The sequence below is a fragment of the Gilbertella persicaria genome (genome assembly GCF_025201335.1).
Source record: "Gilbertella persicaria strain CBS 190.32 chromosome Unknown B0P05scaffold_54, whole genome shotgun sequence".
In the NCBI taxonomy this organism is placed as follows: Eukaryota; Fungi; Mucoromycota; class Mucoromycetes; order Mucorales; family Choanephoraceae; genus Gilbertella; species Gilbertella persicaria.
Window position 1 is genome coordinate 135,367 of NW_026252015.1, and position 22,722 is coordinate 158,088.

At 35.9% G+C, this 22,722-nt stretch overlaps 10 protein-coding genes across 10 annotated transcripts; 4 read left to right on the forward strand and 6 right to left on the reverse strand.

Moving 5' to 3' along the window:
* Positions 1–4: 4 nt before the first annotated feature.
* B0P05DRAFT_559487 (UNC-50) lies at positions 5–1,178 on the forward strand. Its single transcript, XM_051580274.1, has 6 exons — positions 5–151; positions 207–253; positions 310–335; positions 397–462; positions 510–878; positions 921–1,178. The coding sequence occupies exons 1-6, from the start codon at positions 23–25 to the stop codon at positions 1,052–1,054; spliced, it is 771 nt and encodes a 256-aa protein (XP_051430731.1). The 5' UTR covers positions 5–22; the 3' UTR covers positions 1,055–1,178.
* On the reverse strand, positions 1,179–1,694 carry B0P05DRAFT_559489 (uncharacterized protein). The gene is made up of 2 exons (XM_051580275.1): positions 1,248–1,694; positions 1,179–1,199 (listed from the first exon to the last, which is right to left on the reverse strand). The coding sequence occupies exon 1, from the start codon at positions 1,570–1,572 to the stop codon at positions 1,306–1,308; it is 267 nt and encodes an 88-aa protein (XP_051430732.1). The 5' UTR covers positions 1,573–1,694; the 3' UTR covers positions 1,179–1,199; positions 1,248–1,305.
* Positions 1,695–3,104: 1,410 nt separating this feature from the next.
* Positions 3,105–3,317, forward strand: B0P05DRAFT_446009 (uncharacterized protein; the record flags this gene model as incomplete). The annotated part of the gene is made up of 1 exon (XM_051573811.1): positions 3,105–3,317. A coding segment is annotated over one exon (213 nt), but the record flags the coding sequence as incomplete, so codon positions are not given.
* A 448-nt stretch (positions 3,318–3,765) lies between these two features.
* B0P05DRAFT_559492 (uncharacterized protein) lies at positions 3,766–4,187 on the reverse strand. Its single transcript, XM_051580276.1, has one exon. It carries the CDS (start codon positions 4,089–4,091, stop codon positions 3,906–3,908), a length of 186 nt encoding a protein of 61 aa, XP_051430734.1. The 5' UTR covers positions 4,092–4,187; the 3' UTR covers positions 3,766–3,905.
* Positions 4,188–4,390: 203 nt separating this feature from the next.
* Positions 4,391–7,241, reverse strand: B0P05DRAFT_478618 (alkaline-phosphatase-like protein; the record flags this gene model as incomplete). The annotated part of the gene is given in 7 exon segments (XM_051575023.1): positions 4,391–5,013; positions 5,069–5,562; positions 5,978–6,226; positions 6,243–6,448; positions 6,494–6,535; positions 6,583–7,147; positions 7,186–7,241. The coding sequence occupies 7 exon segments, from the start codon at positions 7,239–7,241 to the stop codon at positions 4,391–4,393; spliced, it is 2,235 nt and encodes a 744-aa protein (XP_051430735.1).
* A 49-nt stretch (positions 7,242–7,290) lies between these two features.
* On the forward strand, positions 7,291–9,003 carry B0P05DRAFT_280037 (ribosomal protein L1p/L10e family-domain-containing protein). The gene is made up of 6 exons (XM_051573430.1): positions 7,291–7,652; positions 7,701–7,846; positions 7,898–8,012; positions 8,060–8,208; positions 8,255–8,350; positions 8,396–9,003. The coding sequence occupies exons 1-6, from the start codon at positions 7,626–7,628 to the stop codon at positions 8,856–8,858; spliced, it is 996 nt and encodes a 331-aa protein (XP_051430736.1). The 5' UTR covers positions 7,291–7,625; the 3' UTR covers positions 8,859–9,003.
* On the reverse strand, positions 8,914–10,247 carry B0P05DRAFT_559510 (uncharacterized protein). Its single transcript, XM_051580277.1, has 4 exons — positions 9,958–10,247; positions 9,762–9,909; positions 9,166–9,709; positions 8,914–9,118 (listed from the first exon to the last, which is right to left on the reverse strand). The coding sequence occupies exons 1-4, from the start codon at positions 10,235–10,237 to the stop codon at positions 9,008–9,010; spliced, it is 1,083 nt and encodes a 360-aa protein (XP_051430737.1). The 5' UTR covers positions 10,238–10,247; the 3' UTR covers positions 8,914–9,007.
* A 111-nt stretch (positions 10,248–10,358) lies between these two features.
* B0P05DRAFT_559517 (uncharacterized protein) lies at positions 10,359–12,141 on the reverse strand. Its single transcript, XM_051580278.1, has 4 exons — positions 11,981–12,141; positions 11,517–11,931; positions 11,347–11,459; positions 10,359–11,303 (listed from the first exon to the last, which is right to left on the reverse strand). Exons 1-4 carry the CDS (start codon positions 12,109–12,111, stop codon positions 10,382–10,384), a joined length of 1,581 nt encoding a protein of 526 aa, XP_051430738.1. The 5' UTR covers positions 12,112–12,141; the 3' UTR covers positions 10,359–10,381.
* B0P05DRAFT_559520 (cation efflux protein) lies at positions 12,142–13,714 on the reverse strand. The gene is made up of 6 exons (XM_051580279.1): positions 13,442–13,714; positions 13,292–13,387; positions 13,106–13,242; positions 13,019–13,059; positions 12,863–12,971; positions 12,142–12,811 (listed from the first exon to the last, which is right to left on the reverse strand). The coding sequence occupies exons 1-6, from the start codon at positions 13,677–13,679 to the stop codon at positions 12,317–12,319; spliced, it is 1,116 nt and encodes a 371-aa protein (XP_051430739.1). The 5' UTR covers positions 13,680–13,714; the 3' UTR covers positions 12,142–12,316.
* A 342-nt stretch (positions 13,715–14,056) lies between these two features.
* B0P05DRAFT_559523 (uncharacterized protein) lies at positions 14,057–16,106 on the forward strand. Its single transcript, XM_051580280.1, has 4 exons — positions 14,057–14,173; positions 14,237–14,571; positions 14,624–15,948; positions 16,006–16,106. The coding sequence occupies exons 1-3, from the start codon at positions 14,113–14,115 to the stop codon at positions 15,791–15,793; spliced, it is 1,566 nt and encodes a 521-aa protein (XP_051430740.1). The 5' UTR covers positions 14,057–14,112; the 3' UTR covers positions 15,794–15,948; positions 16,006–16,106.
* The last annotated feature ends 6,616 nt before the right edge of the window (positions 16,107–22,722 follow it).

Here is a 22,722-nt window from a genome sequence, read left to right on the forward strand (position 1 = left end):
TATATTTATATACATATATACAATGGAACTATTACCTACAACTTCAAATAAAAACAACGATTATAGTATACAAACACGTCGATTTAGAAGGTCTTCTTCTATCCCTCTTATTCTAACACGCTTAGTGCGTTTTCCTCAAATGGACTTTGAAGTAAGAACTACACCTGTCCTAGATCGACTAAAGAGTAAATAAAACGAGTCTTTAGTTTGCACTATGGCAGATGGCTTATTTGCTTATTGCATCGAGAAGAGTGTAAGTAATTATTTTATTTATACTATGCTCTTGTAGGAATAACACACATTGATTAGATACCGAAACATTTATTATCATAAGCGTAAATAAGCATAAACATGTTGGCATATGACCTTCTGTTCCTTTCTAACTATGTCTTACAGAAACTAAAAATCAATGGGCAAGAGACGATCCAGCCTTTCTTGTGTTATTAGCCTGCTTATTATGCAGTAAGAGATAAATTAAAAAGACATGGAAAATTCTAAACAATGATTAGTATCAGCGATTGCATGGGGCTTAGTCTTTGGGCTGGGCATGATTGGCATTCTGCGAGCCATGCTGTTCATGGTCATTGTAGACTTTGTCCTTGTAGGATCCTTTGTAGCTACTTTTACTTGGTTTATTGGCAATCGATTTCTTTGTCAAAATAACAATATACAGACAGCAGATCAAAGAGTTGAATGGGCTTATGCATTTGATGTTCACTGTAACTCGTTTTTTCCCTTGTTTCTGGTCCTATATGTTATACAGTTTTTCTTCTTAAACCTACTGATTCGTCACAACTGGGCATCTATTATTGTCAGTAACATCTTATACTTGATTTCTGCGACTTGGTATTGCTATGGAACATTTCTTGGATTTAACGGTAAGTGCTTATCATTTCAATACTTACTCATGATAAAAATAGTGATGCCTTTCTTGGTTCACACCGAGATGTTGTTATATCCCATCGTTGGGTTTGTTATCATGTTTATTCTATTTACTCTATTTGGCGTCAATTTAAGTGAGAATGTGATTGGGTTCTATTTTGGCTGGGACTAAGTATTTTGCTTTCTTCTAAAAAAAACAAATGTATAATATTTAACGAATCATTGAAATATTATCCAATATCTAAAATAATAAAAAAATCGAATGATTAAAGAAGAAAAAAGCGACGTTTCTCACCGTGTAGCACTAATTACGAGTTCTAGAAAGAAATCCGATTTAGATAATTCCGTGAATTAATGCATATTACCGGTTAAATCTGATAAAAGCCTAGAGCCACAAACTTCATTAAAAAATTGTGTTTCGAGTCACAAGAGAGAAGATAGCTTGACCTGTCTATATAAAGCATTCAATACAACATGTAGACTTGTCAAATAGTGAAACATTGAGAAATAAAATGCTTTTTCTTTTGTTTTCCATCCAATATACATTAAACAAAACAAACCCAAGAAAAAATGAGAACTTAGTATACCATCGTCCGACTCATGCATATACGAATAAGTGCAATCAAAATATATTGTTTGTGTCGTACTGCGCCAAGTTTTTTTTTTCTTTTTTACTAAGCTTATTAACATTCACTGTATATATGCGAGTATAAGACTTTCACGAATAAAAAAGGTATATTTTGACTTGATTAAGGTTATGTTTTCATAAAACTTTAATCCGTATTTGACACCATGATCCATAGTAACGACAGTTAGGTTGAGTTTTTTTTTATTTACCTTTTAAAGAAAAATCTCACTTTCTTTTTGGTACTTTGACATCATCTCAATAAAACTGAAATTATTCAAAAGAAGTAAAAAGTTGTTTTTTTTGAGCTTGTATACCTAAACACATAATTTTTTTTTTTTTTGTTTGTGGTGCCATTTCAATTAAGGTTGCTTTTATTACATAAAACACGGTTATCTGTGATAATACAAAAAAAAAGCCTTTTACTAAACTAGTAACTTGGTCGAAGCAGTACATTTTGAATTTACTTGACAGCCACTTTTCCAGGACATAGCCGAAGAAGAACGTGCAAGTGTATCCAACATGCTAACACGCGATGAAGGTAAAAAACTCGGCAACAGGTACTAGAATTTCTTTGCAATCGATCGTCTAGTTTGAATAAAAACACGCATAAAGTTTGCCACAGCAAATTCAGGAGACATTCCAACACCTATAAGACCCGCAGATGGCGCTTGTAGATCGACAACCATGATTGGCTTGAAGATGAATAGAGGCAAGACCTATTTGTAGGACAAGGCTCATAGACTAAAATCAAGAACAATGATAGAACGAAATCCAGAATGAAAATCATGTGGTTGACTGTCTGTTACACTGTTACGCAGAGAATCGATTATGCTTCACAAGGATTTTTGTTTAAAAAGGATAATAACAACAATAATAATAGAAAACTATATTGCTTCCGCCTTTCCATTAATTAACTTGCCTTCTTTGAAATTGTCTACTTTAGGTTTATATGCCACCATAAATATAATTACATTTCGAGAAACGTTTCTATAAATTGATTTCGAATTCTATTTCTCTTTTTTTCTTTTTTCTTCTTCTTCTCTGTATTTCTTCTCTTCTATATTTGACCACTTTTTTTTCTCTCTATCTCTCATTCTAAAAAGAAAAAAGAAACTGTATGAACGACTATTACTGCACTATGTCTTACCAGCCATTCATGTCCTTGGATGCCCAAATGTTTCCAGGGGAATACATTTTACCATCAAATGATGCTTACAATACAAGCTGCTATATATATGACAGTACAAGTCTTTTTAATCAAGGTTGTTTCCCGGAGAACTTATCGGCTCAAATAGCAACTTTGTCTAGTCCAATCGAATACAACATACCTTGTTTTCCTGAACCTTCTTTATTGACACAACCATTTGCTTTTACTGACTCAGCGATGACTAGTTACTTTCCTACCCCTTCTGCTTCCTCTGTTTCATCTTCCACTCCTTCACTATCACCACAACCTGGATCTGTCTTATTAGATTTGGGTGTTTTTGAAGACATTTATGCAGACAGTCAAGTTGTCAAGGGAGCAAGAGAATCAAAGGACAAACAACTATTGCTATCCCCACTTTTAATATTCTCCACCCATACATCCCGAAATGAACAAGATTCTAAAGCAATTGGAAAAAGCTATAGTTGTAAATATTGCAGCCGTTCATTTGCTCGTCGATACGATGTCACCCGACATAGCCGAATTCATACAGGTGCAAAACCTTACATTTGCCCTTGCTGCTCTAAAGGTTTTGCTCGTTCGGATGCCCGTATTCGCCATTTCCGTACTGAACCCAAGTGTCAAAATGGTGCAGACAGAATAAAACGACAAAAGCATAAGAAAGTTAAGTTAGAACACATTTGATGCTCATGGCACACATATACACATACACAACTCTATATCTCTCTTCTTCTATGCTACTGTAAATTTTTCTTTGTTATTACTTCATTTGTTCTATAATGTCAATCATTTCATTTTCTCTCTCTTTTTTTTCTTTTCATTACGCATCTACACTTGTACGTCCTCTAAAAAAATATGTATAGTTCTTACTCTTTCTCTTCATTGTTTAAATAAAGTTATATTCTTTCTTAAAAAAGACATTGTTCTTTTCATTTTTCACGCTTATTTTGTGTAAACTCTGCGTCATTTTGCTTTGTTTACTGATACAAGTAATTCTCATAATGTTTTCTCTTTCGGCTTCACAACAAAGTCTCGTTTTTTTTTTTTTTTTTTTTTTTTTTTTTTTTTTTGTAGCGCTACCCAAAAGGATGGAACAATCGCTCTAAATCTAATAAATCAAATTACCAAAACTGACTTAACTGGAAGTCGAGTTATTAGCCTTATGCAGGGCTCATTTCGAGTTAGAAGATAAGTCGTCTTAAAGACTTTTTTACACATAGAATTCTTTAGCTATAGCAACCATTCAATACCATGCCTTACAAAAACGAAACATTGTTTGTAATTTTTTTTTTCTTTCAGAATATTTACTTTATTTATTCTTAGTGCCTCTTGATCTGTTTTCTTTGTCTTCAACCTAATCCTCTTTTCTTCTGTTGTAGCTAAACAAAGCATTGAATATAAACGGTTGTTACTCATAAAGTCAATCTTTCTCTATTCCCCAATAATGGTTGGTACTATGATCTTGAATACATAAAGCGAGAACTGTTTCCTATGCATACAAGTGCTTAAACTGTCACTCATCGCTTTTTCTCATAATGTAAATCATTCTCGGAACATGATTTGTTTGTTTACACTTGGATCTGTGATTTCATTTTCATCTTTTATTAGCTTAACCAGATTTTGTTTCATAAACAGACGTAATGACATGTATATATTAAAAAGAAAGTTTTATTCAGGAGTTATTTTTCGGATAAAAACAGTTAGAAGATGCATTATTAATCTTGTACTTCTTCTATTTCTTCTTCTGACTGTTGAACATTCCATTTAAATATACATTGAGTTAGCACAGTGCCAACAATGACCTGGACAAACCAATGGAACATGCATGTCCATGCAGTTTGATACAAATATTTTGGAGAGAATACAGTCCAAATAAACAAATGCTCTCTAAGCACGGTTACTGAAATCGATAGGCATGACAAGACCAAACTAAAAATAGTAGACTGTATCACAAGATGATGGTACCAGTCTTCTTTCTCGCCTATCATCGCCCATCCTGCAGCAGCCCACCAAAGACTACCAGACCAATTAGAGCAAAATGTGAGAAATCCAATCAACAGCGTATCGTATTCATTTACACCAATATAAGCATGGCTCAAGTCAACAGAAGCAATCGAGTTTGTATGTCCTGTCAAAAAGAAACCGCAATGGCTCATAAAGACAGAAATCACACTAAGAAGCCAAACAGGAATAGCTTCGGTGAGTTGCCATTTTTGCAAAAATAGAAATTGCAAATGAAAAATTAAGAACAAAATTGCATTCTTAATTCCACTCAGGAGCACCAAGAAAGGGGTTAGGGAATACAAGAACAAAACCAATGTCTCTCTAGTCTTATTTTCTATAAAAACAGAAGAAAAAAGGTTAGATCTGTTTCAAGCCTGATTCTTATTTACCTGAGGGTTCTTCTAATGACATAAGTGACGCTCGTTTAGTGACATAGAATAATCCCCATAAAACAAAGAAAGAAGCTCCTTGATAGTTGTAAATGAGCCTTCCTAATTGCACCTGATCCAGTAATGTTACTAGCTCCCAATTTAAAAGGCCTTGATACATAAAGGGTATAGTGTCAATATCAGCAAGCCTCATCTTGTAAACAAGTACTAATATCGAATTGATTGTTATAGTCAAAACAAAAGCTGCCTTGATGATCGTTTGAATGATATTTGCCGTCTGATTGACGTCAATATTCTGTTTTTGTCTAAACCTGTAAACAGCTCTGATAGCTGTCATTAGCGTGCCTGCTAATGTGAGTGCAAGTAAATGCCATTGTACGTCATTTGAATAAGAAAGCAATTTGTTTGAAAGATCACCATGGCACCAAGCAATACAAAATCGCATCAAAATTAGTAGGCCAAGTCCTAATGGATATGCATTCGATTCATATGAACTTTTTTTTCGCAATGTTGTACAAAGTGTTAGATATGGGTTATATTCAACTTCATGTACCTTTGTACCATGGTCAATAAAACAATTGTTTGCGTCAAATAATACCAAGTTGTATGCTCTTCTTCCACGAAACTACTGGCAAACATACTTGCAGAATAAATAACCACTGCAAAGACAGAGAAATACTTGGATTTGTTCCAGACATCTGTTGTTGTTGTTGTTTTGATGCCTAACCAATAGATAAAACAAATAGTAACAAAGAATATTAAAGATACACCGAGTAACATCAACTTGAGACTATAATCGCTCGCAGTATTGACTAAATAGGATTGTGCAGTGTGTATAAACTACAAAAATAACGATTTTTCTAAATTTGTATCATTTCCGGCTTTGTTTGTTCAGTTTCTCGATTCAACCTTACCTTGTAGTAGAATTCCATCGCCTTCTTCCCGTCTTCTTGATACTTTGATTCAACATAATTCAAATGAAACCGAATTGCTTCTGAATAATGATAAACAGGGGATTCTTTTGTAACTGACGTAGCATGGTCAATCACACTAGCTATCTCTGGCATCATCTTTGAAAGCAATTGTCCTAGTTGGAACGCATTCGATCTTAATCCTTGTAACAAGCAATCTGTATATAGTTTAGATACTTTAGTATTTCTTGGTTTGTTTTGACTTGCCTTGTTTAGTTTGGTACAGCTCGGGTATCATCTTTCCAAGATTGTTTTTAGGTACAGGGAATGCAAACAAAGAGGCCAGTGTAGGCACAAGGTCAATCTGATCGATGATAGGGAAACCATATATATGCTCTCTATTAAGATCGATCAAAGGAGGTTGTTTGGACGGGAGAGACTCGAATGTTGAACTCAAAAACACTAGTGCCTGTGCTTGTGTCAATACGAGACATGTATCTTTCATAATACTTACTGCTGAGGTTTCACCAATAGAAGATCCACCATGGTTTCCTTTCTATTAGAATAGATTAAATTCCATTCAGTTTTGTATGTTGGCCTTACCTCATTCATGCCATGATCTCCACATACAACAATAAGTGTATGTTTTGCATTGGCATCTTGTTGCATTCGTTGAATATCTTGTTGTTTTACAATGCGATAGATATGCTCAATGGCTGCATCCATCTCTTTTTGCTTTGGTTTCATGAGTGGACTTGAAGGGCCACCCAAATGACCAATATGATCTAATCCTAAATAATGAAATATGGCTGCATCCCATGCAGTGTCTTGCAAGTCTGTAATGTGTCGAGTGACATTCAAATCCACTTGAACTGTATCTGATACATAGAACGAAGTAGTACCATCCATTCTATCAAACAGATCAGGAAAGAGTCGAATCCATGTATCATCTCCATAAAAATGAATGGATTTGTTCTGCTGCTTTAATTGATAGACCCAATTATCATGGTACTTGAGTGAAGAAGTGGTATCTGATTCAGCAATATTTAGAATAGCGTCCAAAAAGCTAGGTATAGTGCCTGTCGTTAATGCCTTGATTCGAGGCAAAGTCACTGTGGGTGCAGTAGCCTTGGCTGTAAAGGGAAACGCTGCACCTTGTTGTATTTGGCTTCCAAGTTAGTTATTATCATGCTGCAATAATCATACCTATTGACAAAATCAAAACCTGAATCTTTTCCTAGTATAAAGTCACTGGTTGACATAGTATCATTGTGGGAACGAGAAAGAAGCTCTGCTAACTTACTTTCTAAGGGCATCGATAACTACAAAGACAAGTCTGTCAAACTCAGCTGGATGACTAAGGTCATTCTGTGTCGCGTGCCCAGTCAAGTACACTTTATAAGGGAAGAAGCCTTTGCAAAAAGCAGCAATCCCTAATAGCTGAAGAAACGCCAGTATAAACAGGTATACTGGCTTTCTATCTTCAAATATCATGTTAAAGAAGTCAAGGCTGGACTGAATCGGAGTTTAGGTCTCCATAGTAACGATACTGTGACTTTGAGTGGCTTATTCTTTTGATCAAGTCAAGGAAAAAAAAATACAGTACAACCTTTTTTTTCTATTGATTTATTCTTCAAGCCTTCATTATGGTTCAAAACATCGATTTGAAACAGGTACAATAAAACATATTCTTTTTGATATACAAACTTACTCTTTGTTAGGCCAAAAAAGCTGTTAGTGCTTTATTCAAGTACAACAAGTCCCAGTCAAACAATGATATGCTCGGCAACGATGAAGAAAACGGTATCTACATTGAAATCAGAACTCACAAGATTATGAACAAAGAATCTTTAAAGAAGAAAAAGGTGTAAGTTATTTGAAAACACGTCTTTCTTGTGCTAAGCAAAATACAACATAGTGCATTGCCTTTCACTCCTTATGCCGAAACCATTGAAATTTGTTACATCACCAAGGATGAAGAAAAGACTATTGAAGAAAAGTTAAAGAAAGAATCTATCACTGAAATCAAGAAGGTTCGATTGTGTTGATGGTTATGATAGAAACTAAGTGCATAGATTAGGTTGTGAATGTCAAGACACTCGCTACTACATACAAGGCTTATGAAGCTAGAAGAAAACTCGCTGATTCATATGATATGTTCTTGGTTGATGATAGAATTGCCCATCTTATGCCCAATCTTGTTGGCAAAAAGTTTTTCGAAAAGAACAAGCAAGTATTATCATACACCAAAATATTGAAATAACCATTTGTATAGAAACCCAATTGCTATTAAGGCCACTGGTTCATTGAAGAAGCAGGTGGAAAGTGCATTGAAGGCTACTTATGTTAAATTACACAATAACCTCACTACGTAAGTAATCAAGACAAATGCATGTCATGCTAACCATGTCTTTAGACATGTTCTTATTGGTAACTTTGGTATGGATGAAAAGGATGTGTTAAAGAACTATGAAGTTGGATTGCCCAACATTGTGAACATTGCTGCACACGATTGGGAACAAGTTCAACTTATCGGTATCAAATCTAAAGCATCACCATTACTCCCTGTTTACACAGCTTTCCCTAAAGAAGAACCAGTACCAGAGAAGGAAGAAACCACAGAGACCAAGAAGACAACCAAGTCCACCAAGAAGACAGCTGAACCCACCAAGAAGACAGCTGAACTTGTCAAGAAGGAAGAAACAGTAAAGAAGCAAGCCGCTGCTAAGGCTGCTACCGCCAAGCAAGAAGTCAAGAAGCAGCCTGCTAAAAAGAACGCCTCTGATGCTAAAGAAGAAATAAAAAAGCAAGCAGCTAAAAAAGTCACCAAGAAGCAACCCGAAGCATCAAAGAGAAAGGTTACCAAGAATAAGAAATAGACTATTCTCTTGAAACATTTAGCATTTTATTAAAAAAAAAAAGAAGGCCATTACATTTTCATCGTATTTATATATTTATATATACATTTTCCTTTTTATATATGAAAAAAAAAAATAAAAATTAATAGACAAGAACAAAAGAAAGCATATTAAAGATCTTTCTTGTCTCTGGAAACAGTTTTAGAAGGAAACCATGGGATAAATCGATTGACTGATTTGCAATAATCTGCATATTCTGGATACTTTTCCAAAGAGATTTTCTATAATCACATGTTAGCTTTGTATTATCCTAAAGAAAGAAACTTACTTCTGTCAACCATGTACTTCCTTGAAACAATAGAGACAAGAAAATGGGAGCAGACACAGTCCAGTTGACATAAGTGTCTAAACCAGTCAAGCCGCTTTCTTCTTGGACAGCAGAAACAGAGAACAAGTAAATTGTCCACCACATACATTGTTCTGCAAAGAAGTTGGCATGACGACTGTATTGGAATAAACCTGAATGCCACAAAAAGCCCAATCGATAGTCTTCACTTAATTGCTCCTTCTTTAAATACTTAAGAAGAGCATGCTTTTCAGTCTGGAAAAAGTATTGCTGCTCATCAGCAACAACTTCAATAGTCAAGAAAGTCAAATGGGTAAATACAGTCAACCAGTCCATTGGAGTAAGGCATTGGGAGCGGATAGCAGAGCTGTTTGTGATATATAATGGTGTTACCATTAACAATAACAAATAATCTTGCATAGGTGCAATGAACACAAGGTTCAATAGAGCCATGGGAATAGCACCGATCTTTTCACGAATATAAGGATAACGGTAATCTTGGCCAGTCCAGTGGTAACCTCCTTTTCTATAGAGTATTGTGTTTACTCTCTAACTCTTTTATTTGTCACACAACTTACCTCGCGAAATTATAAGTAAGACGACTTCCCCAGATTGTAATCAAGATCGAAGCAGTCAAGAGTCTTGGATGAAAAGAGCCATGAACAAGGTAGTCATGAATAGTAAAGTGCCATGCATACATACCAGGTAGAATAGACCATGCCTTGTCTATTCAAAGCATTAGGAAATACCGTTCGCAGCACATAATAAACTTACCAACTTGACTATAATTCTTTGTGATTTCAGACAGTATATAGTGAATAACAGCAAGACCAGAAGATACATAGACTGATGTTTCGAGAGGGTCTGTTTGTTTGTATAAATCAATCAGTTGGGAAGGATGACTCAAACAAGTTGAGACAAAAGAAGAGAGGACTGGTGCTGAAGTCAGGTTATGAAATGCAGTGTGTATTATTTTGTAAGCATAGTCCCATGTAGCATTAGGAGGAAACTTTGGTCCCACCTGTATTAACCATTGTGTGATAGATTCAAACATGACAAAGAAATGATGAAAAAAAGAAAAAATAGTAGAAAATCTCTCTCTTTATGTTTATATGCAGAATACGTGACTGGTACCATCGATCGTGATTTGCTTGATTGTCTGAGACTTTTGCATTATTGTTACACATCAATTATTTTATTATAAATGTTCATTTAGACTTTCTGCTTCATTTGCTACTACATCTGCCCAGCCAAATGATCTTGTAATGGCTTCTTTCCAGCCATTGTAGAGCTTTCTGCGTCTTCTATCCGATATTTGAGACTTGAATACAGTCCTTCCATCGTTATTTACATTCTTTAGATCGTCTATGTTGTTCCAAACACCCATTGCTAGACCTGCCGCAATGGCTGCTCCAAGTGCTGTTGATTCTCTCATCTGAGGTCGTTCTACTTCAATATTCAGAATGTCTGCTTGAATCTGCATACACACATCTGAATTCGAGACACCGCCATCGACCTTGAGTGCTCGCAAAGGCTGACCAGCATCTTTGTTCATGGCTTCTAGAATAGCCTTTGTCTGATAACACACAGCTTCTAATGTGGCACGGGCAATATGCTCTCGCGTAGTGAACTGTGTTAGCCCACAAATAGTTCCACGAGCATCGTCACGCCAATAAGGAGCAAAGAGACCACTAAAGGCAGTAACGAAATACACGCCAGCCGTACTTGGCACCTTGGCTGCCAATTCATTGATTTCGTTTGCTTGATGAATGATACTTAGGTTATCACGGAGCCATTGTATAGAAGAACCAGCAACTGCTATGGAGCCTTCTAATGCATATGTGGGTTCTTGACCTTCAAATTGATAGCCAACTGTGCTCAGTAGACCATTGCTTGAAAACACTGGTTTAGGGCCCGTATTAAACAGCATAAAGCAACCTGTACCATACGTATTCTTGGCCTCACCTATTTGGAAGCACTTTTGTCCTACCAAAGCACTTTGTTGATCACCCAAACAGCCACTAATTGGTATTCCTTGTAATGAGCCGCCAGTGAAATTACCATAAACCCTTGAAGAAGGTACAATTTTGGCTAGTCTAAGGTCTTGAAAACCAAAGAAGCTAAATACAGTTAGATTGCTTCTATCAAGCCATTTAACCTTACTTGATAGCTTTGTCACTCCATTGTAATGTATGAATATCCATCAACATAGTACGACTTGCATTCGTCACGTCAGTAACAAGTACACCACCCTTTTCAACACCGCCTGTTAAGTTCTAAAAAAAAGGTGAAGGGGGTTCATTAACAAGTCTTCAACAAATTGATTGACTTACATAAATCAGCCATGTATCCACTGTACCAAACTGAAGTCGATTGTTCTCATAAGCTTCTTTTACTTCAGGTATGTTGTCCAATAACCACCTTAACTTGACAGCAGAAAAATAATTAGCAAGAGGCAATCCACAAATAGATCGGAGTGCTTCTGTGCCTTGTAGATCCTTTGGTAAATGTGGCTGAGAAGCAAGTGCTTGTACTGTATGTGATGTACGGTTGTCACTCCAAACAATGGCTGGATATAGTGGTTGTCCTGTTTCACTGTCCCAAACTATGGTTGTTTCACGTTGACTTGTGATGCCAACACATTGGATACTAGACGCATCATGACCGAGCAATGATAGCTTACGAACAGCATGTTCAATGCAAGTATCTACTGAAGCTAAAATATCATAAGGATCATGTTCAACCCATCTTAGAATATAGTTAAGTAAGGAATGTACACTATTATATTATTGCTTACCCAGGCTGCACGTAATGTTGTTCAAATTCCATTTGATGATAAGTAATAAGTTTTCCTTCATGGTCAAATATCACAAATCTTGTAGAAGTAGTGCCTTGATCAATAGCACCAATAAATTGATTTCCAGTCATTTCAAATATGTTAAAGAAGAAGAAAGAAAATGAAAAAGATAAATTTTCCTTTTATTACATTTATCGGTTACACGGATCATTTATGCAAACTTGGGTTGATGTCACTTTATTGTAATTCTTTTTTTTTTTAGTGCACTAAATCATTACCCAATAGAAATAGGCTGTCAAAATATGAAAATGATAAAAATGATGATAATGATGATGATTAAGTTCTAGGAGCACATAATTCAGGGTTGCAGTGACTTGTGAATGCAGTATTGTCTGTTTCAATCTGAAGAGTAGAGTGATGTACGCCATAAATATCACACACAATATGTTGACCCTTTGATAACACTTCATCATGGTTGCTTGTTTGTGGATCAATCTTGATATGTGCTGTCAAGGAGTATTTACCGGGTGATAATGTCCATACATGTAAGTCATGAACAGCTAGAACACCGGGGAGTGTCAAAAGGGATTGTTCAATCAAGTCAGGGTGAATATTGCCGGGCACACCTTCCATCAAGACTGCCAAAGAGTCTTTTACGAGATGATAAGTGGTATACAAGACTAAGATAGAAAACAAGAATGTACATAGAGGATCAACAATAGTCAAATCAGGTCTAAAGATCAAAATAATAGATGAAATCAACACACCCACTGAAGCTAACAAATCACCAAGGACATGAAGTGCAGCAGCTCTAAGGTTGATATTGGCTTCCTATTTAAATGGTTTGAGAAAAGGAGGTGGGAAATAAAGCTATAATGTTACCTTATGAGGAGTACGAGGACTTGATTCCTCAACATTTGAATGTGTATGGTGATCATCCTCTTCATCATGAGAATGTCCATGATGATGTCCGCCTAGTACATAAGCCAAACTAATTGAAACTGATTAATGACATGTATGACATTGTTGGATAGTTACATGATATTAACAACAACACCAATACTAGCAGTAATACACATCTATTCAACATAATCAGTTTGATTCTTTAAATCCAAATCCACTTACAAGCTTAGCATCAATGACTTGAGGCTTTTTGATACGCTGAACTGCTTCATTCAACAAAAAAGCAGTAAGGATCCAAATAGTTAATACAGAGACAAGCGCAGCAATGACTTCTGCTCGATGAAAACCGAATGTATGTCCTACAGAAAACCATCAATACCAATAGTTCAGTGCTTGCTTCATTTTTACTTTTTGTTGCGGGCTTTTCAGCCAAATAAATAGCTACGAGGGCAACAATGAAACTGGCTACATCAGATAACAAATGGAACGCGTCGGACATCAAAGCTATAAAGAAGTGTGGTCAGCAAAAAGTATTCTAACATACTCAATTAAATGTACCTAAAGAATTAGCGAAATAGCCTGCAATCAACTCGGTGGCAAAGAAACAACAAGCTAAACCAACTGCAAACCATAATTTTCTTTTAGTCGAATTGGTTGTGGAACGATCTTTTAGGGTAATGTTTGAACAATTTTGCTGCGATATAGTGTAAGACACAACTGAGCCTCCTGAGCTTGCTTGGTTATGAATAGGTGCTGATAGAAGCGGCTCTCTCTCAGAATACGTTGAAGTCGTCATATCATAAACAACAATAGAAAAAAAAAAGAAAGAAAGAGGGAAAAAAACGGAGAGACAGCTAAATATCGTTTCAATCTCGATGATTTTATGGCCCATCCAATACAATGCTGTTCAATTAAACATCCGACCCTTACTCCGATTGTGAAATTCAAAAATGCCTCGTATCAAAATCGAAGAAAAAGAAAAAAGAATAAAGATAAAGGCAGTTTCTATTCGTTCAAAGTAAACTAACACTTGAAACTAAATTCAAGAACAATGAAGGTATTTATGCAGAGCTAATTGTATAGAAAACAATATTTACATGCAAAAAGGAGAATAATCCACAAATGAAAATCGCTGTCACAAATTGCTTTTTTTTTTTCTTGATTTGCACCCTAGCTTGATTTCAGCCCTAGCTATTTACTTTTCTTGATCTTTTTGACAGTTACCTAGAATGAACAGACTTTTGTTTTCCGAGATCAAGGCAAGAAGCCACTGGGCTGTCAATAATTCAAGTAAATAATAAAAAAGAAGAAAAGAAAAATTTGTAGAGAAATTAAACTTTTTGACGCTTGTAGAGTTTGTTCGTTTCAACTCAACTGAAGCTTTGGAAAACAATGTGTCTAAAAAAATTGTATTACAGAGCCATCCTACAGCACCTCTTTCTGCCTTCAACTACCGTCTTGTTAGTCAGCTTCGTAAGAACAGAGACCCAAAGAAAAACTTGAACGATGTCTTGAAAATTGTTGATGAAATTAAAGCACAAAACCTCCAATTCAATCAACTTACATACAGTGCTATCTTGACAGCCTACTCTCGCGCTAGAGACAGAAAGTCGGTTTTGAACACCTTGAATGAAATGAAGGAAAATGGCATGACACCTTTGCTTGACAGTTACAATATTACACTTGAGGTAAATTTGATCCTAAATCAAAAAAGAAGTTACTTATTTCTTTAAAAAAAAGGCCTTTGCTAATGCTGGTGACATCAAAACATTGGAATCATTAAAGCAAGAAATCAAGGAAAAGGGTCTTGAATTGACAGCAACTTCTTATCAACATTTATTGAAGGGTCTATGTAACGCTAGAAAGTTGAATCATGCCTTGAACGTGTTGGAAGAAATGAAGACTGCTGGTATTCAACCCAGTTTGAAATGTTATTCAATTATTATCACTGCATGTCTTCAACTTTCTAAAGCAAAGGTTGCATTTGACATGTTGAAGCAGGCAGAAGAAGCAGGATTCCCTGTTGAAAGCGAACCTCGCATTTACATGGATGTGATGCGTGTTGGTGCTGATGAAGATGAGATTGACGTTATCAAATACTGTTGGGACAAAGCCATTGGTACATACTCATTACGCCCTGATGAAGGTACTTTGTTGAATGTGCTCCGTGTAGCTGGCAAAGTAGGTGACACCAAATTGGCTACAGATATTATTCGTCAATTGAGTACAAGTGGATACCCTTACAAAGAACACTATTTTACACCTTTAATGGAGGCTTTCATTGCAAAGAACGACTTGAAGAGTGCTTTTAATGTTTTGGATATCATGCGCTTGTCAGGCATTCCCCCTACCATGCGTGCCACATTACCTATCCGTTCCAAATTAGACAAGGATGTAGAGGCCATCGACAAGGCTTATTACTTGTTGGAAGAAATGAAGAAGGAAAACAAGACAATCGATATCTCTGCATTCAACACCGTTATTGCTGCTTGTGCTGATGCCAAGGATTTGAACCGTACTATTGCTACTTACCGCGAAGCCAGCAATTTAGGCGTCGTACCTAATATTGACACATACAACTGTGTTCTTGACGCATGCATTCACACTCGTATGAAGGGTATGGGTCATATTGTGATTGAGGAAATGAAGAAGGCAGAAATCACACCAAACCTTGATACTTACTCCAAGATGATGGCACTTGCCTGTACTCAAAAGAATTATGAAGATGCCTTTGTCTATCTTGAAGAAATGAAGAGCTATGATATTGTTCCACCTGAAACTTGCTACCGTAACTTGGCACAAAAGTTAGCATACGAAAAAGACCCTCGTTTCCATATGGTACTTGAAGAAATGGAAACATTTGGTTACAAAGTTACACCTAAAGTTAGAGCTTTATGGAAATCAAAATAGATGTATATATAAAAAGAAATTTTGACAATTGACTTAGAACAAACAAGAATCTTTTCTTTTCTTTTTGGGCTAAACTAAAGATAATAATAACAATAACGCATATAAAAAACTATTGAAACTTTTATGACAGCGTAAAGAAGACCTTAATTTGAACTGTAAAGTTTGGTAGTTTTTTCCTTAGCAAACATATCACTAAATAGTCCTTTACAAAGTCCTTCTACCGAAGAACAAAGCCTGTTCATACCTGCATAAAATACTCTAAGTACTTACAGGCAATGTTTACTATTATCCGCGGTGCTTCTAGAGTCGATTTGACAAAAAAAAAGCGACTTGTAAAAAACGGTCATTTCGGCCTCTAATCCAAAGAGTACTACTCATGGAAAAAACTCGTTTTGACAGCCTCTGATCTTCTTTTTAACATCGAAAGACGAAAAATAGAGCTATCAACAAGTTTAAATACTCAAAATGACCGCCAGACACTCTATTTTTTAATCAAAGTGCTTGCTTGTTTGCTGATTGTAATATAAGAATGGTATAATATGATAGGAAAGCCTCATAAATGTTTTTTCATATTTTCTCAAAATCTTAGCATTAGGGTTGCTGTATTCTTTACTTCAATATACTCATGAAGCAAAAGTCTATAACTTTTTTCACTATACCAAAGCCGAGTAACTGCGTTTTTAAACAGTTCTAAGCAAACGCTCGATTTTGAATGCGGCTGGACGAAGAATTAGAGTTGTCTTCTGGTTTCAATCTTCGCTCACAGCCATCCAGTATGTCGTGTGTCTATTTATCCCACATTTGCACTATAAATCAATTATGTTTCTATTTTTTTTATGTTTTTGAAGCTCTCAAAACATACGGTAGCTTTTAGAAGTCCATAGATGACAGGTTTTATGAGTCATCTAGAGCAAAAATGCTCAAGACACAGCTTAAATGCACCAATCTTTGATGGACCATTACTCGACAACTACATTATCAATAAGGCTCTTTTTTCTTTATTTAAAACATGTTCTTTCAATCCAAGAATTCGAATGGTATTATCGTTTTGACTGTTTTGTGAAATTTATGTTTTTGACCCATGGGGGATCCACGGAGGTCTGTGAAGAAAAAAAAACTCGATGTAGGTCTGATCCAACCTACAGAAGCACGGCTATATAAAATCAATCGCGTTCCCAACAGTAACTGTTGCCTGTGTTCTTTAAGTATCGACTCTTTTAAACATTTCATTCTTTATTGTCTTTGGAAATGGACCATTTGGATTGAAGTCCTCACTTATTTCTATCCACAGATGTATTTTTCACCTGATATGGTTTACCACCTACTCTGTCTCGAATCCCGTCCTCCTTTTTTGCCGCCTGACAGTCGTCTTTTTACTGTTCTATCTGTCTGCCAATGGCGAATATGGTCCACTTACTGGCTTTTCGCATTGGACAATCAACCCTTTAACCCTAAGTGAACTTTGATCTCACTACACCAGCATTCTTTACTCGTAAACGTTTTCTAATTTGCTCAACGATTACTTATGCACTCCTTTTTTTTCAGTCTATCCACATTACACCCCTCTGTGATAACTAAAAAACATATTTTAAATAAAAAGAAAATCTGATCCAACCGAAATCAGGTAAGACCATCTCTAGACACTACTAAAGAAAAGAAAACGAGTTTACTAAGATGAAATAGTCGGCTTTATTTGAATATTGCCTTTAAATCTGCATTCAAAATTTGTTGTACACTGTAATTAGTACAAAAAAGCCCTTTTAGGTAGATATTGATTAGCAAATAAGTACTTACTTATATACAATTTGATGTAAACAGTACTTTTAAGTAGTTTCTACTATAAAAAATGACGCTTCTAAAGTTAAAAAGGATAGCTTTGGACATGACAAACAATGAATGTCATGCAAAAGGAGGGCTCGTGCTTCAAACCCCGATTTTCTTTTTGCCTGAGGTGCTCGGTGTACACTGCTTTGATAAGTATTCTTTTTTCTCTTTGTCAATAGCTAACAGTCACAATCACGTTTTGATAAAAATGGCATAAAGAGTAAGAAAAAAAATACTAACAACCAGACATCAAGTATACGAAAGCAAAACATGACATCATAGTGTATTGAAGACAACATAGCTGTAACTTGGCAAGTGAGACATACTCTGTTCAACTCATAGTGAAAATAAAAGACTGCAACAGTCGTTATACAAGTGGTTTACATGCGTAGCTTTTATTACACAAAGACAATAACTAAGAAGGAGGACATATACAGTACAAATATATTATTGGTTTGATAAGGATAATTGAGCCTCTTCAGGTCCTCTCTTTGTCTGAGCATGTGCTGATCAGACTCTTAAACAGAAACAAGAAGACGCAAAAAAGGAAATCTACACTACAAAAAGTTACCAAGTCTTGAATTAGAATCGAATTTATTAGTGCTAAAGGAGTAACACGGCAAGTCCTGAATCAGAAGTCATCAACTATTATCTAAGAATGCCCATAAAAGAGGGTGAAAGCAATAAAACGACCCCATTTCATTAGTAAAAACGGATTAAGCTAGTGTTGATGATTTGACATTAAATAAGTCTTCATTTACATACTAAAATATATCATAATCAATTTACATCAGAAATAGACATAAAAGAACCTCTTGTACTGAATAAGTCAATGTGTCTTTTAATAGATCAAGATGTATAGTCAAAAAGAAGAACAATAAAATTGTACAAAACAGTCTCAAAGTATCTACGAGGGATATCTCTTATTATTATAAAAAAGAAGTCTATTTTAAACAAAGCATAAATGAAAATGTTGGCTTTTATGCATAATAGAACAGTTGCTTTCTTGATTAAATATATTATTTATATTTAAATGAAATACCTAGAAGGATAATACTTTGTTTAAATTATAAAAATATATACAATTCTATTTATGAATATCTATATTAAAGATAATCGTTTAAAAAATAATAGATATCCCTCTACCTTTGTCTCTACATTATCTTATCATACAACTCTATTATCAAAACATCACAGTACTTTTAAGCTATACGCATTAAAAGCAATCATTTTACTCATAATAGCAAATTAATCAGGATTCAATCTGCCTTGTCTTTCAATGCTTCCTCTAAGTTCTTCATTTCTTCACCGGCAAAACTATTCAGCAGCCAATCATACATCCTCAACGTGACTTCTCTAAAATTTTTAAGGGTAATATTATACATCAAAAATTTATTGTCATGACAACTCCCTCTTTTTCCCTTTGTGTTTACCTTGAACGACGAGACCAACAAATAAAAGAGATAAACCAATAATTAACAACAGAAGACTGTAAAGACTATTGTAATTATAGAGAGATAGACACAAATAGAGAGATTATAACCTTAGGCACAGTTCCTTCAAAAGACAATGAAGATATATGTAAAATAAAATTTATAAAAAAAATTCGATTTTTAAGATTAATTTCTTGATATTTTTTATTCCTTCTAAAGTTCTTTAAGCTTTTATACTTTCTTTAGAATAAATTTCTACAAAGACAATTGCTTGTCATTAATCTAGAACAGATCAAACTTGCCCAAAAAGCAATTACGTTTGAAATGTCAAACAGGAGAACAATTAATACAATTAAATTATAAAATTCAACAGATTCAAACTGAGATGAACTGTCAAATACAATAAACAAAATAAAACAAAATAAAATACACAATTAAATCACAGCAACATATCATGAAACAAAATACGGAAGAAGTAGGACAAATAAGGAACCAAAAAAAAGTACAACAATTGAGACCCAGACCCAACAATTGACACACCGATCAGTAGTTTTGACTCGAATCTGATTGGGTCTGACAGAAGACAGAACCATTGGCTGAAATCTTTGGAACACCATTGTACCATCAGACCTAGACCAAATCACACCAAACTTTGTATGTACTTTAAGGAACATCAGAGACATGCACCATTCCAATTTGAAGATTTGTTAACATAATAGAATCACCAGAAAAACCGCGAAAGAGAACGAAGAAGCGAACCAAAACAAACATGCACACATGACACGTACCGCCCCCGAGCAAGGAGTTCTCTTTTAAAATTCAACCGCCGTATCCACCATTGAATACGCGTTTACTCTTGAGTTCACCCACCGTTGAAACTGTTCATTTGCTTGCGCCACCAGAACGTCAGGAACCATATGCTTCGCCTCACGATGAAACAACTTCAAACGATCACCATTTACTGCATGCTTCAAACGCAAACTGTTCTTCCCAGTAAGATGATAAGTACCAGACTTGCTGTTCACAGACAAAACAGTGTACGGACCCTCCCAACGGTCACCAAACTTCGAGTCTTGAACAGCCACCTTCAACAACACTTCTTCACCAACCTCAAAAGGTCTTCTAAACACCACCTTGGCATCATATCTACGCTTAGACATCTTCTTGCGCTCATCAGACACCAATCTTGCTTCTTCACGCACCTTCACTAACTGGTCTTGAATCAATTCAATACGCTCCGCCAGTTCTTGTTGTTCCTCTCCTTCCGCAAAGTCTAAACGAGGCGCAACCCAAACAGCAGGAGTCCTGAATTCATAACCAAATAGGAGATAACTTGGCGAAAACCCAGTACCAACATTCTTTGTAGACCTTAAGACCATCAAAGCAGCATCCAAGTACAAATCCCACTGATCAATCTTGCCTTGATCACTAGCCAGTTTTGCCAACACAGAACACAGCGAACCATTCAACCTTTCACACATACCATTAGCTTGCGGTCGATAGCTAGTAGTCATGATATTTTTACAACCCAACTTCTTCAGGAAATGATGAACATACGTAGAAATGAAGTTTGCACCTCGGTCACTGAGAATATATTGAGGTACCCCAAAGAACTTGCAGAAACTAAAATAGAATTCTCCTGTAGTGTTTTCATCAATATCGGGAACAGCAAGAGCAACCGGATAACGAGTAAGATGACATATACCCGTAAGAATATACCGATTATTTCGAGCAGTAACACTCAAAGGACCCACAGCGTCGACACTCACCATAAAAAACGGGTGTCTTGGAGTTTTCACAATCGCACCAGGGTTGGACCTTACCGCCTTGACCCTTTCTCGAAACTGACATGTTTCACACGTCTTGACCACCGTAGTAACCATATCACGAGCATCCTTCAGAACATAGAACTTGACAACCTTGTCTAGCGTATTCAGAATTCCCAGATGATTCTCTTGATGTATCTCTTTAACCTTCTCCAACGCATTAGCTTCATGTAACAGCTCTCTGCCCGAGTTTTCTTCCAAGAGACGACCATCAACAGCAATCACCAATTTCTTACACTGATACCTGACCCGTTGTTTCACCTTTTCATCAGCATCTTGTGGATATGAACCATTCGTCAAAAAGTAGTACAAACTGAGAAACCACGCAAAAGAAATAGCCATTGTGTCAACAAATACAATTAAATAAAACAGAGGTAAGTCTTATTTAAAGGGAACCAAAAGTCAACTTGAACCACCAACACAAAACCGAAACACAAGTCTCCACCAACGATAAAATGATTCTTTGGATTATAGAAACCTTTTGGATATTGGATAATTTTTCAATTCTTGGATCTTGGATTTAAGAAACTTTTGTTTTTTTTGGATCTTGGATTTAAGAAACTTTTTGTTTTTTTTGGATCTTGGATTTAAGAAACTTTTGTTGATTATTTATTTAAGTTTTTTAACAATGCGATATTTATACTTCTACAACTAAAGTTACACTACGTTTTTTTTTTTTTTTTTTTGACAATTAAATTAATTATATAAACACTTGAAACAATAAGTCCCTTAGACTATTTTGAGTACATCTTCACCGCAATCTAACCTGTCCTTGAATTCTTCAATGGAAATAGATCTAGACAATGGATCGGCTAGATTATCCTCGGATCTTTTGAAAATGATGTCAAATTCGTAATCCAGAACAGCGGCACTCCAACGATTCAACTTCATAGTAGACTTTGACGGCTTGAAAATATGCACCAGACTAATATGATCAGTTACCAACAGAAAACGACGTCCTTTCAGCAGATGTTTATAAGTAAACAGACCCCAAACCAGAGCGAGACTCTCCAATTCATGAATATGGTAGCGGGCTTCAGGACCACGTAAACCACGAGAAGCATAAGACACCACTCTCTCATTTGCACGAGTCTTTGGATCATCACATTGGGACAACACAGCACCCAAACCTTTGTGGCTAGCATCCACAGACAACACCTGATATTTCTCCTTATCCGGGAAAGCTAAGATCGGAGCAGAACAGAGAGCCTTCTTCAAAGTATCAAAAGCATCTTGTTGATCATTACCCCAGACAAAAGGTACATTCTTTCTCGTTAACTTGGTCAGAGAAGAAGCAATAGACCCATAACCTTCAACATACTTGCGGAAATAATTACACAAACCAAGAAAACTTCTCAAAACAGCCACGGACGAAGGCACCTCAAAGTTACGTATCTTGTCTACGTTTCTTGATCCAGGGGAAGCACCTTGACTACCGATACAGTGGCCCAAGTATTCAACTGAGTCGCGGCCAAAGAAACATTTCTTGCGCTTCAACTTGAGATTCGCTTTTTCACAAGCTTCAAATAACAGACGTAAATGATTAGCATGTTCATCCATACTCTTGCTGTACACTAAGACGTCGTCCAAAAATACTAAGACGAATTTACCAATATAGTCCTTGAAAATACTAGACACCACCTTCTGAAACTCAGAGCAACCACTAGAAATCCCCATAGGCAATACTTTGTACTTGAACACACCCTTCTTGGTAACAAAACCAGTCAATTCAGCATGATCTGGGTTAAGCGGCAATTGATGATACCCAGACGTACAATCACAAGTACTAAACACCGTAGCATTAGCAGTGGCTTCAGTCAACTCGGCTACAGTAGGTGTAGGAAAT